At 35.7% G+C, this 15,894-nt stretch overlaps 1 protein-coding gene across 1 annotated transcript; it reads right to left on the reverse strand.

The window, feature by feature from the left end:
* Positions 1–7,829: 7,829 nt before the first annotated feature.
* LOC130718263 (NADP-dependent glyceraldehyde-3-phosphate dehydrogenase-like) lies at positions 7,830–15,523 on the reverse strand. The gene is made up of 9 exons (XM_057568797.1): positions 15,118–15,523; positions 14,056–14,249; positions 13,590–13,718; positions 12,041–12,160; positions 11,658–11,794; positions 10,683–10,838; positions 9,939–10,317; positions 9,485–9,601; positions 7,830–8,268 (listed from the first exon to the last, which is right to left on the reverse strand). The coding sequence occupies exons 1-9, from the start codon at positions 15,275–15,277 to the stop codon at positions 8,155–8,157; spliced, it is 1,506 nt and encodes a 501-aa protein (XP_057424780.1). The 5' UTR covers positions 15,278–15,523; the 3' UTR covers positions 7,830–8,154.
* Positions 15,524–15,894: the final 371 nt, after the last annotated feature.

Consider the following 15,894-nt stretch of genomic DNA (forward strand, 5'->3'; position numbering starts at 1 on the left):
TCAATTAATATACTACGTGTGTGTATATATATATCATTTTTTTTAAGGGTTTGTTTTTTATTTATTTTTATTTTTACTATTATTGTTGCAATTTTAATTTGGGTGCTTGTGAAAGGAGAATCCAGCTACGAGCGGCTCGGATCTCGCGGGTTTGTAAATTTGAGTTAAATTTAACTTTTCGAATCCGCCTTTTGGATTTTCATGGGCCTGGGTCCACGTGGCTTTCGTCTTTATCATAGATATGGATCGTTTGATACTTTGATTCCTTTCTTACCCTTTTTGCTATTATTGAATGGTGTATTCTTCATGGTCATGTCTCGGATTTGGCGTCTCGTTTGATAGGGTGTCATGACTTAAGTTGAAGCAAAGGAGTTTCACATTTGACGTCTTGTGAGTATGTGAACTGGATAGGGGGTCATGTCGCCCTAGTCAAGGGGGGCTTATAGAAAACGGGGGAGAGACCCCTTAGATATTGAGTCGAGTTGTATGCGACTAGGTTGAACCCGAGATAAGACTTGTATAACGATTCTAAGGCCCATGATGTACTAGCTCTAGGATTAGGGTTTTCTTTTTGGCTAAGAAACAACTACATATACTCTAGATCTAATGATCCTTAGCTGCTTGAGATAAGAGAGAAACCCTAGCCGCTTGAGAGAGAGAGAGAGCGCTCCCAACAACACAGCCACCCCCCATTGGGGCTTCTCTCCTTTGGGAGGTTCCTCCTCCTTCATGGAGGTTTTTCTTCCATCTAGATAAGTGTTTCTCCCACAATAGGTGGGTTTTCTTCCACACCAGGTGGATTTTCTTCCACACCAGGTGGATTTTCTACCCATTTAGTGGGTTTGTCTTCCTTTAAAGTAGGATTTCTCCATTTTTGTGGCCACTTCGGTGGCTTCCACCCTCTGTCCCTGCCTCCGCCTCTACTCACCCTCGTCGTTGCCGCCTTGCCACTGCCGACGTTGCCTCCGTTACAATCCTTGCATCCACCCTCACCATCCTCGTCTCCCTCTTTCTTTTGGTTGTGTGTTGGTGCGGATCTGTTTCAGATCTGTAGATTTGCAGTTGTTCCTTTTTTCAGGATCTCAATGTTGTCGGATTGACTCCTCACACTACTGTTGGAGCCACGATCTAGGCTCCTCCCTTGATGATCGTTCAGAGTGTTGCAGCCCCGACAGAGTCGGTTGAGTTGTGAGAAGTGGAGTGGTTGATTAAAATGGAATATTAACACCGCCTAGAATGTCAGTTTGACGTTTGACCCATTGGAGATTTTTTGAATTTTGGATCTTTGCAGGTGTTAGTTTGTTGATTGCTTGTGTCATATTGACTGTAAATGCTTTTATTTTAATGGTTTTATCTGTAATGCATTGTAATTTCAGTCCTTCAGAGTAGTCTCACAGATGTAAGTGTCTCCTGTAAGTATCGCTAGGCATCCTTGAATTATCAATCTAAGATCCATTAGACAAAAAAAAATCTAATGATCCCTAAATTCTTACGAAAAATTATTTTATGTCGAGAGATTTTTGAATGTGATATTCTTTTATTTTAAATTAAATTCATAATGTTACTTTTATAGTACGTAATTAGACCACGAGAACCCTCTCTAACTTAATGAAATCGATATAAATTCTAACTAATTTAAGAAAGTATATCGAAAAAGGTGAATTAATACAACTTCTACTATATTATCCTAGCAATTGCTGCTATTATTATTTTATTATTTAAGATTCACTTACAAATATATTTTACCTATTTATCCAGATGGTATTTTTTTTTTAAATTTAGATGGTATTTTTATTGCTTGGTAATAGTTATTTTATCAGCGTAGTATATAGAGTTAGTCAAAGTAATAAAAGATATCGACCATAAGAATTGTGGATCTATCACTAGTTTTTGATTAACTTTATCACTTTTAAAACCATTAAAAAGGAGTTTTGTTGTTTGATTTCAAAAAACTAGAAATAAACGGAAGCAAATGACGGATAGAAATCAATAAGAAAAGTATAATTGAAATGTAACTTCTTGAGTTCATGATAAGTCTCAAATAATCCCGTGTTTTACCTCACTTTTTACTTTCAAACGTCTTAGGCTCTTAGCTAAGCAAAGCACTTGACTATCTTAGTACCTAATCATATTTAATCAAAATCAAAATGAAGTGATCCTAGTTCAAGCCATAAGATTTACCCTAATGCCTAAGATGCAAAAACCTAACCAATTTGTTCCCCAAATCCTTATTCATAATCAATTCATTGATTGAGCGAGAAATAATATGGTAATTGCATCGACTCAAGTTTTAATTAAAACGGAAGAATAAATTCATAGGTAGAATTAAAAAGTCATAAACAAACTTAAACATTAAAACACAATTAAAATAACTAAATTCATCAACCCCTAGTACCGTAAAAGGTTTAGCCAAGCATAGCTGCAATGGAGAAAACAAGATGAGGAAGAAGAAGGAATCTCATAGCCAAGAGATTGGGAAGAGAATTCTCATCCTAGTAGAGCCTTCAAGCCTCCAAAAGTCACCCCCAGTGTGTTTCCTAATGTCTCTGGTCGAATATCCCCCCAAAAGATCCCAAAAAATATGTTTAAATCGCAGAACAAAGCTAATATTTCAGGCTCCCTCGCGCAGCTGCGCCCACATGGCAGAAACCTCACCCTTTACTGATACGTTGCTTGCAAAATTGATTGCTTTTACCTCCTTCCATAAAATGCCTTGTAAGGATTCATTCACCTTAGGATCACACTGAAATTTTGATATGTTATTCACAACAACTTGTCCTCAAGTGTAAATTCAAGTAGCTTGTCTTCAAGCACAGAAAAATCACCCCTAAATCAGATGCAAGTGTTCTTATAGTTCACAAGATGAATGGAGAACGTCAAATTAATTAATGCAAATGCAAAGATAAGAAAGTTGGGGAGCTTCAGTAAGTGAGAGTGAAGAGCAACATATATGCTCAGACAAGAGATTTCATAATAGTTTCTAATTTCCTCCCCATTCCTATACCATGCTCGTACGCGTACCATAAAAATTTAAATATATGTATTGGAGATAAAATATAGAAGATGGGGTGTCTTAAGCAAATGTCACATCCACAACGACTATATTTCCAACGGTCAAATCTTCAACAGGAAAAATGTTTGTAATTCCCCTTTCACACAAAAAAAATATAAATAGGGAAAGACCGATCATGTGTAAGAAAAATACACACCATGGATCATTATAAAAATGACTAAAGCTACAAGCCAGAGGTAGAATAGAGTAGAGAAAAATAAAAAATGGCACTGAAGTATCAAACACACTCTAGCTGTGGAAGAAAAGACTGAAGAAGAAGAAGAACAACAACAACAAGACAAGGGCGAAGATGAAGAAGAAGATCAAGAAGAACTCTGATGGAACATTCACCTCGATCACATCTGCTATAGATATAGAATGCAATGCAAAACATTGTGATATTCTGCTCCATTTATTTGTCTTATAAATACTCTTAAGTGTGCAACAACCGATAAAATTATAAGCACCTTAGACAAAGAGTATATGATCCAAACCAGATCTACAATCACCTTAGAAGGCGAAACTCAAAGTAGATTCCACTTGTTCTAAGTTGAAAAGACTAGAGAGGATGGTTAAAGAATACTTGTTTGAGCCGGGAGAGGCTAGCTAAAGAATACCCATTTGAGCCTGGATAATCCAGCTAAAAAATACTTGTTGAGCACGGAGATGCTTGTTAAATAATATTCATTGAGTCTAGAGAGGTTCGTACATGAATACTCATTTACCAGTTAAATAATACTTATTGAGTCTTGCTAATACTCAATGAGGAGAAGTCCTGTAAATACTCCCTGAAGGAGGAGTCTTGCTAATACTCATTAATAGTGAAAATATTGGCAGTTGGCTAAGAACGGGATGTAGCCTAGTTTGGGGTGAACTAGGACAAGTCTTTCCTTATCTTTATGCATTTTGTCTCCATACTTTCAAACTTTGCAACCAATCAAATTGACGATGCATGAAATGAACTTTTAAACAAACAATAATAGTTGTCAACCAACAAAAAAAAAATTCATAAACATAAATCAACCTCATTTTTACGTCTCTGACATTAACTTCAGATTTCAGTCCCAACATTCCCTTTGATATTTTTTATGGGGATAACTTTCTTTCTAAACCTTGGAATATTGACGTAGAACTTCATATTCTTAGTGAATATGTTGTCCTGTTGCCTCTCCAATTGACTTGGACCCCGCACATCTAGAAACTTGACCAAGTCAAACCAATGACATGTTTTATCCTTCTTCGTCGGTATGAAAACTTCCCTCACCCGCCCCAGTTTTGAAAGACCCTCTACATGACCCTCTCTCGTCGAAGTTATCCGAGAAGTGAGAGAAGAAAAATGACGTAACAGTTCTTATTTCATGTTTGTCTTCTTTCTTTCACACCCTCCCAACCTTCCTCCTCTCCTCCATGGGTTGTAAATTATGTTTTGAGTGTCAACCGAACATTATACAATTAAAATTTCTTACACAATTTTGACATGATCGATTTAGCCAATTCATTACGAGTTCTTTGAAGAACTCGTGTTTTGCAAAGATCATATATAGTTTGCCATATTATAAATTGATGATCTATATATTAAATTCCATGCATTTTTTTTAGGGTTAAGGGTCATATTAATCTCTGTGTTTGTAAAAGTGTTTGATATTGGTCCCTTAGCCAAAAAATGATGATTAGTGGCGGTTTTTTTTCAGTTAGTGGCGGTTTATAATACAATAACTGGCGGTTTTTTGACTGAGGGACCAAAATCAAACGTTTTTACAAACACAGGGACTAATATGACTCTTAACCCTTTTTTTTTTATCGTGTTTGTGTTTGTGCTTGAGCTATTAATAAAAAAAAAATCATATACCTTATTATAGGAGGCTAGGGTCATTCAATACTATTGACCAACTAATAGTCCTCTTTACTCTTCTTGTCATCTAGCAGTTTTCTTGTTATCTCTTGCCGCCAAATTGCAAAACTGGCAAGGAGAAAACTTACACATATGAGAGTTAGCAATTTATGTCATGGTGTACTCACCATGCTTTCTGCTTGTCATCATTAATGTCATTCACACCTACAATTACTTGATAAGTGCTTGCGGTCATGCCAAATATAATCCTTTGTGACGCAACACAGACATTGGCGTAAACAAGAAAATCATCTAGTCAATTAAGTGGCATGTGCACTCATTAATTTCATCGATATTTGAATAATTGTGTACATGCAACGTACGTACTAACTTCTAAGGCGGATTCAGGGGGAGATATTATCCTTGGAATCGTTTAGTTGGTCTTCTTCTAGCATTAATTCCTGGAAAGAGTTTCTAGCTAAGATTGATATATATGGAAAGAGTTTCTAGCTAAGATTGATATATATATATATATATATATATATATATATATATATATATATCAGCAACTTAATATCATGACCTGAATGACTGTGTTCTAAGTTCTAACACATCTATCTCTCTAATCTCTAGGATTATCATATGATGTTTTTTTTAAGGAATTATCATAGGGTTAAACATCATATTAATCCCTGTCTTTGAGTCGCCGTCTGATCTAGGTCCCTCGCCGGAAAAATTATTGTAAATGGTCCTCGTCTTTAAAATTTTTTTAGAGCGAATCCTCACCGGAGGCCGGAGCTCCGGCGAGTGCTTAAATGGCATGCTGACCGGGATTAAAATGCTTACGTGGATTATAAAAATAAATTAAAAATTAAAATAAATTACACATTAGAAAATTAATTAAAAAAATACAAAGCCTCATCATCCTTCATCATCAAATCAGCGTAAATCAAAAAAAAAAATAACCTTCATCATTCTTCATCATCTTATCATATTCATTCTTATTATTCTCAAACCAGAATAATCATTTTTATCTTTTCATTATCCTTTTTTTTTTTTCAACAGTATTTCAAACCCTCCTAGAAAATTCCTAGATTCTACATCAAACTCAGATCACCCTTACGCACTGCAACCCCATCTCATTCTTTAAACCCATATTCTTATAAAAAACCAGATTGTCCAGGGGAAGAAGAAATGGAGAAAGGAAACCAAAAATCACAAACCAGATCTAGGAAATCCATCACCCATAACCCCTAAGAACCATAATCTCTCAGATCTGCTGCTACCTTCCCTGGGCTTGAGATGGTTGTGGAGAAAGAAGTTGGTCCTTTGCCTCTCTTTTGTGTTATCTGGTCACCAAAGTGGCGATGGGTATGGTGGGTGGGGGTTCGAGTTCTGGGTTACGGTGGGTGGGGGTTATGGGTTTCGTGAGTGATGGGGGTTGCGATGGGTGTGGGTAAAGATTATGGGTTCATGGAGTTACGGTGGATGGAGATTGTGGGTTGCAGTCGCTGGGAGATGAAGATGACGATGTGGGGGTTGCAAATTGTCAAGTGAATACAAGTCATTCAAGGTCCTGGATTTCAATGCTCCTCCAAATAGAAAAAGAATTTACCATCATAAAGAGCTGCAACGTGATTGAATCTTGGAGAAGAAATTTTCTGGGAGATGAATTTTTTGGGGAAGAAGAATGACATGAGGTAGCAGAGATGCAGAAGATGAACCCTACTTTAATTGAGAATTGGGGTTAATTTGGGTTTGTTAATTAGATTAGGATTAATTAATTTTTTGAACGTAGGATTAGTTAATTAATTTTGGTCAATTTTGGTCATTAATATGAGATGGAATTTATTTTTAGTTTTTAATTTATTTTAATAATCCACGTAAGCATTTTAATCCCGGTCAGCATGCCATTTAAGCACTCGCCGGAGCTCCGGCCTCCGGCGAGGATTCACTCCAAAAAAAATTTAAATACGAGGACTATTTACAATAATTTTTCCGACGAAGGACCTAGATCAGACGACGACTTAAAGACAGAGACTAATATGATGCTTAACCCAATTATCATATGATGTTCAATACTAGTAGAATACTAGAATTTTTAGGGGCCAAACCCAAAGGCCCACGCAACTTAGCCCGATAAGCCGCTATACGTATAGTCATGTCTCTTGGCCCCACTCTCTTAGAATTGCTCCTTCGCCAGGTATCTTGGACAAGGGAAGCAACAACAATGTAACAACCTTACTTATAAGTTATGACACAGTGGCATGAATCGGGTCGGGACACTCATTTTTTATGGTGGTTAAAGTGAAAAACTTGAAAATAATAACAAAACATATTTCGTGACGATCTAAAACCGCCACAAAAATAAGTGTCGCACATTAGGTAGTGATTCACCAATTGTTTTTACTTATAATAAAAAGTCATCCAACACATCTAGTATGCACACCTATATGCACACTATCACAATTCTCTTACCATACTTGACCTGTGATTGACTTCTCAGCGCTAGAGTCTTTTTTATTTATTTAGATCCTATGTAGCCTCTCCATTCTCTACAGTTAACAAATAGACATGAAATTTTTAATACCATAAGTTATTTTTTATTTGGATCACTTTTAACCATCAATTACATAAAATCATAAACCAATGTCTATGATTGTGCTGCAAAGAGATGCAGACAAATCATGTTGTAGAGGATCCAATTTTGCACATTTTCAAGTGACTGGTTAAAATTTCATTACTCGGGGCTTGGACTTCGCTCCATTAAAGCAACCAAGAGGTAAGTCGTCGTGTAAGAATATCAAGTTTAAGTTAGAAGTTCCACATTAAAATAAATTGATAAATAATTTGTAAGTAAGAGGACCCTTAAGGGTCCTAATGTGAAAATTTTCTAGAGTTTTAAAGTATCTAATAGCCCAAAGAGTCGGTCCATACGAACAAACAAGACAAGAATCATCCGTTTATTATAAATCAACTATTCCAAAAGTTTAAATTATTCCAAAAGTTTAAATTATTAGGTGAAGACACTTGATTCCGAGAATCAGAATTTATTCAAGTTTCGTATCCTATACAAACAAACAGTTCTACCTTTTATTCATACAAACATACAATATAAGTCAAATCTGACAAAGATTATTTATATGCAATCAGAACTGTCAATGACTCGCTCCACTAGGCTAAACTGAAGCATGGGGAATTGGGAAGCACCTCCTCTTCCTTAATTAGTGATGACTATTGCTTTGAGTAACTTGCAATTTTATCAGGTATCTCATCCCATAGTGTAAGAAGGGGCTGGTAGGTTGATTACTGTGGTCTTAACCTTTGTCATCATGTTAATACTGTTGGTGATTCCTTGAGAACCAATACCACTATCCTTCAGACCCTGCCACAAATCATATTCAGCAGTTTAGACAGAGAAAAGAGTTTATTTTAAAAAAAATGTACTAAAATATCTTTATGAATCTGCATGGGTACACATTTATTCTTAATCAGTGTTGTTAATTGCAGATCGTTGTTAATTGCAGATCGCAAAAAATAGCGGAAAGTAAAAAATCCGCAATATCAAGACCTCAAAGCGGAAATTAGAGGCAAATATCGGATAGCGGTGAACCCTCACAGTACTACACTATAGCTGTCATAGCGTTGTGATATCTGCTATTTGACAACAATGTTCTTAATAGGTTTTGAATCACGGACTGCGCCATAACATCTCAGTTGTGGCAACTGTGACAACCGTGATAGTCCACGATTGTAGGTTTCTTGCTTGTTTGGAACCACACTGGGATGCATGTTGGTGATTTTAGTATCATCAATGGATTTTAGTAGTAATGTGATTTATTGAAGGCCGATGCGATTATGCGTTAAGCTCGGAAACGAGTAAGGGTAGTGCGGAGTGCACGCTTGTTGAGCCAACGCATAATCGACCGCGATTAGATTGCGGGGTTCCAAGGGGCGGAGCCCCTCGAAATTTTTCGAAAAGACATTCGGTTTTATTAACCGTTTTTTCCCAGTTTCTGAAACAAACTCCTTATAAAGGAGTCATTTGGCCTTCAGTTTGACACACAGAAAACAAAACCGATATCTCTCTACATTCTTGATCTGTTCTTCATTTGCCTGAAGCAGATTGCTCTTCAGAATTATCCTAACAAGGATTTCATGAACCCAGGCAAGAATAGAGTCGAAATACTTTGTTCGGAAAGTGTACGAACACGATTCTTCGAAGTTATCCAGGATTATCATACCCTAATTTCTAACAATGCATGTATATGCGCATTTCCCCAAAAGCATGAAGTTATAGCTTCTACACAGATGTGTACTTGCAGCGTGTGCACAACTCATTTCCAAACACATTATGCATTGGCCATAATTGACCACAATAGTTGCAATGCAATTGTGAGCATAATCCCAATTTTAAATCTTAATTAGATTCTATAATTCATAATATCAATTAATCATGTTTGCATGGTATAAAGGAGAAACCATGCTCTAGAAACCTTGAGATTTATTTTCTAAAAACAAAAGATTTGTATTATGAAGATTTCTACAAGCTATGAAGCTTTATGGCAACTTTGCTAGATGAAGGATGACAAAAATTGCACCTGAAAAGGAAAGTGATCAGGTCCACGAGCTGGTGCTGAATTAATTTGAACTGTTCCTGTCTCCATCGCATCGCTTATCAGCATTGCTTTGTTTATGTCTCTTGTGAAGACACATCCCTGCATTACACATAGAATTGAAGTGTTAGATGAAGTAAGAAAAAATTCTGCCCCTGAAATAGATTAATGGCATTTTAACTGAGAATGAGGAGTAAATTATGTCTTATGATGTCACACTCTCAAGTCATCACTAATAAAATGAAAACAAAGTAAGAACAAAATAGACAACCCCACTTTAGACAGTTATTCATATAAGAGCATCTTATTTTTGAAAAAAAAGTTACAGAATTAAAACTTATAATAACATCAGTGAAACATAGAATGTAGCCATCTTCTATGATGTGATATTTTTGTCCTTTGAATTGAATGAATGCACATTTACCAACTGATGCCATACCTGAAGGCCAAAATTGCTAGCATTACAATGGTGGATTCCTTCTTCAACATAATTGATTCTGATAACAGGCAAAACCGGTCCGAACGGCTCCTCCCATGCTATCCTCATGTCAGGACGAACGTTATCCAACAGAACTGGCCATATGAGATTTCCCTCTCTTTTGTATTCCTGGCAGAATGTTGCTCCTTTCTTCTTAGCATCCATTACCAACCCTTCTATAAAGTTAGCAGAGGATTCTGTTACAACTGGGGTGATATCGCAGTCATCCTCAGGAGGCCCAACAGTTAACTTTGCAACTTTGTCATTGATTTTTTTAACAAGAGTGTCAGCAACTGATTCCATGACCAAGGCAACCTTCACAGCCGTGCATCTCTGACCACTGATAGAGAAAAAATTTAAGAGCATTTGAATATGAATTGAGGACTATTGCTGTAATTGGGTCTAATGCAAACACAATGAGAAGGATAGTTCAAGAGAATTTGATATTTTGATTTAATATATATGCACTGTCAGTGTAAAACTTCTTTACATTTGCACTGATACTCAATGATTGTACGACACGTCAGAAAGTAAATTTTAAATTTAATTAAAATTATAAATGATGTGACTAATTAAGTTGATGTGGGTATGAACTGTTTTGATATCAGTGACAATGCATGCAAATTAAACTAATGATATTTCTCATACAACACATTTTTAAAAGCTGGATAATTTTCGGCTGAAGGTGCTACATGCTATTGTTACCTGTAGGAGAAACCTCCTTTTGCAATGTTAGCAGCTGCCAAATCCAAGTCAGCATCTTCAAGAATAATGCAAGCATCTTTTCCACCCAGCTCCATTTGAAGAGGAATCATTCCAGATTTCTTTGATATTGCTATTCCAGTGTCGCCACCTGTGAAACTGAGGATCAATGCGAAATTACGAATTAGGTGGGAAAATTTCCATTTGCAATGAAGAAACACCTCTCAAGTAACCAAAAGAACATGTAGGAACTTTTCTATCTTCATAACTTAATGCAATAACCCAAAGGTTTTCACGTTATTATCTTATAATTACTTTTGAAACTAAAAGATAAATTGATAACGAAAGGCATGATAAAACCAGCCAAGGATGTAGAGAGAAAGAGTATTATTGTGCAAGATAAACCCAAATCCCAAATAGGAATTAGAGAAGGATACATGAATCTGGTGAGCATTTGAGAGACTCACCTCTCTCCTAAGTCACAATTTCCTAAATGATCCAAAAGATGATTAACCATCTTAACACCCTTATTTACAGTATCCCTCCTCTTAACTAACTCTATGAGCTACTAGAGTTCTAACTGAACCGCTAACAACACTCTTACTAACTGCTACTAACTAAAGGATGCCATGTGGGTACCTATCAAGGCTAGATGAGATGTCTAGTATCTTGCTTGTGTCATGAACCATTCTAACACGTTTGCTCATGTAAGAGGCCTAACTGGAAAAAAGGTCAAACTCTAGACCACATGGTCATAGAGACTCTAATACTATATCATGAGCGAACTGTGCTAAAAGCTTAAGCTATTGGGTAAATGACACATGAATGATTTTATATTATATTTCTAACAGTTGTTGGAAGTTGGAACTACATTTGAGGATTAGAAATCACATGAATTACTGTAAAGAAAACAATAAACCAACACCGGAATAGTGGACAAAAAGCAGAACAGGATATGCTAAAGAAGTGAAAACTTACCTTATGCAGTTCACCCCTGGATGCATAGTAAGAAAGTCACCAATCTCAGATCCTTTTCCTGTCACACAGCTAATAAGACCTTTTGGGAAGCCAGCCAAATGAAAGCAATGCACCATATGTAGTGCAGCAACAGCACCCTGTTAAAACATGGAAATGGAGTTATGGAAGTTAACCAAACCTTATTCCACGGCAGTTACATAAGGTTCCTCTTTCTTATTCCTAAGAAAGTCCATGAGAGGGCTTTGTTGATCCATGATTTATATCTCGTCTTTGTCTGACTCATAAAGACATACAAAATATATGGTACTTGAAATTGTATTTAAATTATATAAATTGTAAAACTATAATTAATAAGTGTACATGCCCTATGAACAGTAGCATACCTGGGTTGGAGGTTTAAGCACAATGGAGTTTCCAGCAATAAGCGCCGGACCAATCTTTGAAACAGCCAGATTAACAGGATAGTTAAAGGGTGGAATAGCTAAAATAACTCCTAGTGGAATCTGCATACAAGAAAATATCTCAAAATAACACATTATATACAATCTCGAGCATAAAGTCTAGTATATGCTATAGACTGATATTGCAAAGGGAAGTAACAAGGGGAAATTAAATTTGAAAAAGTAGTACTTCCAGTCCTAATTACTATTGCCTACCCTGCAACCAGACTCTCCTCACACATCTTATTTTCTTTGCATTTCCATAAGAAATCCAACCTTGTAATGGCTTCCTTTAAATAATTAGAGGAAATAGACGCATAACTCAATTTTAATGAAGTATAAAATACGAAGATTTAAGAGTTATCCTTCTTATAAACTCTTTTCCAAAAGAAAGTAATCAATTTCGGTTGTGTCAAAAATATGAAGATTTAAGAGTTATCCTTCATATAATTTTTTTCCAAAAGATAGTAATCAATTTCGGATGTGTGTCAAAAATACGAAGATTTAAGAGTTATCCTTCTTAGAAACACTTATTACAGATAAAATAGGAGTATGTGTGTCAAAAGTGACACAAGAGATGGTATAACCATAACCTTTCTCTTATAGTCATTAATATTAAAGCCATGATGTAATGAAGCAAAGTTCCTCCATGCCCATCCAAACATATAGCAAATTAGATATTAGCATTCAAAATTCAAACAGATTGCTATCAGTGGAATGCAATTCATTGTTACCTTTTCGAGCTAACTTCTAATTCTGTCATAAATTGTTGAATAGGAGGGAACGATATCCAAAGTGAGTATGCTTTAAAGTCTAGTAAAACAAATTGCTGATGATGAAAACAATGAATTGTCGTTGACATGTGTTAATATGAACATCCTAGGCAATCTGGCAAATATTTTTAAACTAAACATAAATAACTTAACAGAAAACAGATTGAACTCATTTGAAGTTCAAGATTTGAAATGACATTGGTCATATTCCTGTCAAATGGAAGCCTTTGCCCCAAGAAATGGATAAGCCAAACAACAACCAATTCAATTGCTACTTTGTATTTTCAAAGCACTTTGTTTGTAGTATAACCTTCAGACATACAAAAACTAAGGGTATGATCAGTTTCAATTTTCATTTTCATTTTCGGCATAGGTTTTGTCATTCCTGGATTGACACTACTGTTTGAGGGGGCAAGTACTCAACGATCACCTCAATATTAAACTCAATGTATGTTTAGAAATCCTTCTGCAATTGATTCTAAACCCAAAATCAAATTTGGGAAGAATTTTCTATGAGTAGGTTAGGTGCTGGAATTGATACTAAGGAAAGAAAAGTAGATTCAAACAGACTATAATAGAAAAATTGCACTCAGAAAGGTGAAAAAATAACAAGAAGATTTTGGACATTGCAACTTTCTTAGTTAATACTAGTTACCACTTTTGTATGCCTGTTAATAGGTGTGAACCATCATTACCCCCAAAAAACTAGGTCAAAATACCTTGGAAGTGAGACAGTATTTGGTTCTTTCATTGCCTGGAAAACTATCAGAGACCAGAAATTTTCCTTCCCCAAGAATCCTCACACCTTCCTCAGCACAGTAGGACACCAAATCCCCTGATCTGACAACCTACATAGACATCACAGCATTCACATATGATCAAAAGTATAATGCAAGTGAAGACCCAAATGACCAAATCTCAAAAGCATTTACAATATAAACATCTAAGTGAGCCTTCAATAATTGATTCTAGAGTTTAAATCCATTATAGGGGAAAAAAATTTGTTCTGAGTGTCAGAATTGATTTTGAAGAAATTGAAGCTGATCCTAACATGCTATAATTCTCATTAAGAATTCCTAAAATGATATATACATAATATTTGAATGCAAAACTAAAAGTAAACATGAAAGTTGAAAAGAGTAGAAAACAAAGTGGTCTTTAATGAAAAGTTTCAGTTGAACATACTTCAGTGACTGCATCCTTAGCTGGCTTTGCAATCTCCTTAACAAGGCACTCTGCAATGGGGGCTTTGTGCTCCTTCAGCAATGCTGCAGCTTTGTGAAGCAACTCTGCTCTTTTCCACAGTGGAGTCTTGGCCCATGATTTTTGAGCTGTTTTTGCTGATTCTATGACCCTGTTAACCTCTTCCTGGGTACAAGCTGTTTTGACACAAAAGTTAGCACCTTCCAATATAAAACTAAAAAAATAAAAATCAATATGATGATATAGAACGTTATTACTTTTGAATTGCATCAACAACACATATGATTGGTTTTGTTACAGAATAAAATTATAGGTCGAGTACATTGGCCCAATATTGACTTGTTCTTATGCATTTTGAGAATAAAGATTCCTCATTAAGGTGATATTGTCTAATAACTGATATATCTGTTATACAATAATATCATATTAATATTTGATTCTATATATTCAGGTTTGTTGCACCCTACGTATATATACATCATTAGGGAACATATCTCATGTACACACTAATTTTTCAACAAGAATCCTTATTTCTCATTCAACTTTGCTGACTTGAGCGTCAGAGTGTTTTGCAAGTACTCACCCCCGGCGCACACCTAGACATTGGATACTTGAAGAAAGAGACCCTTGGCGAGGAGCACCCAACACATTGGTCAACCTTCTAACGTGATTATCCACCAAACAAGTTTGGGTGAAATTCTTAGTCATACCGAGAAAATCACTTTGACGCCAAATTCATAGTGATCTTAGTTTCTTCAAAAAGAAATTTCTACCATTGTTCTATGTAGTACTTTTATAGTAAACATACCCAAACATAAATCACCACTCTCAACTCATTTTATCATAATCAATTTTGTTATGACTGATGACCAATTCTATCTAAAATTGCTTCTTCTATAAAATTACTTCTCAACCAAAGATATGTTTCTTCAATTTATGTCAAAATCAGCAGGGATTGAGATGTTAAAAAACTAAAAACAGTGTTCTAAAGGGGTGGAATCAAAAGGGTATGTTATGCACTTATGCTATCAGCTATGTAGTTACCTTGGACCTTGAAGTGGGTCTTTCTGGTGGTGGGATTGATGATAGGAACAGATTTTCCAGATGAGGATTTATTCCACTGGCCATCTGCGTAGTATTTAAAGACTCCATCATCACCATCATCTATGATCTCTGCAAAAATACCACTACCATAACCAGCCATTTTTGTGAGCAAGTAAGTGATTTGATTTTGGGTATGGACTTCAAATCAGAATTCAGATTATTTGTGTTGGTGGTAGTGCATGTGTTACATGAACTGTGAAGACACGTGTGGTTGCTTATTGGGGTAGACTCATATATTATACAGGGTCAAAGAGCAGCTACATATGTTGCTACTATGTAGTATTTTAGTCTATAGTCCAGTCCTTGACCGATCTGTGTGCTGTTCAGGCAGTTTACATTTCTGCTTTCTTTTTTTTTATTCGGTCTAATAGGTGTGTATCTCTTCAAACAGGATTCATGCACTTCCCAGTGGAGTTAGTTTCACCAGCAAGAATTTTTTCCATCTGCAACATTATTTAAAGGGAATTGAACAAAGGGAGTTTAATCTTTGTCGCCTCTAATTAGAAAAAATAAATTAAAAGTGCATGATAGATGAGCTTATACAAGTTGCAATCTAAAAATATGCAAGCTCGTTTAGAGTGGTTGCAAAATTTTTAATTTTCAATTTTTAATTGTAAATTTGAAAACGAAAATGTTAGATAAAAATGGAGTTGAAATGATTTTTTACTTAATTTTAAAACGGTTTTAGCTTAATTTTTAAAAACACAAAATATGATT

The sequence above is a fragment of the Lotus japonicus genome, chromosome 5 (assembly GCF_012489685.1).
Source record: "Lotus japonicus ecotype B-129 chromosome 5, LjGifu_v1.2".
NCBI classification, from domain to species: Eukaryota; Viridiplantae; Streptophyta; class Magnoliopsida; order Fabales; family Fabaceae; genus Lotus; species Lotus japonicus.

Coding starts and splice junctions, on each gene's coding strand:
- LOC130718263 (XM_057568797.1), bottom strand. CDS start 15,277: ATGGCTGGTTATGGTAGTGGTATTTTTGCAGAGATCATAGATGATGGT. Junction 14,250..15,117: donor GACCCACTTCAAGGTCCAAG/GTAACTACATAG, acceptor GTGTCAAAACAG/CTTGTACCCAGGAAGAGGTT. Junction 9,602..9,938: donor CTAGCAATTTTGGCCTTCAG/GTATGGCATCAG, acceptor TGTGTAATGCAG/GGATGTGTCTTCACAAGAGA.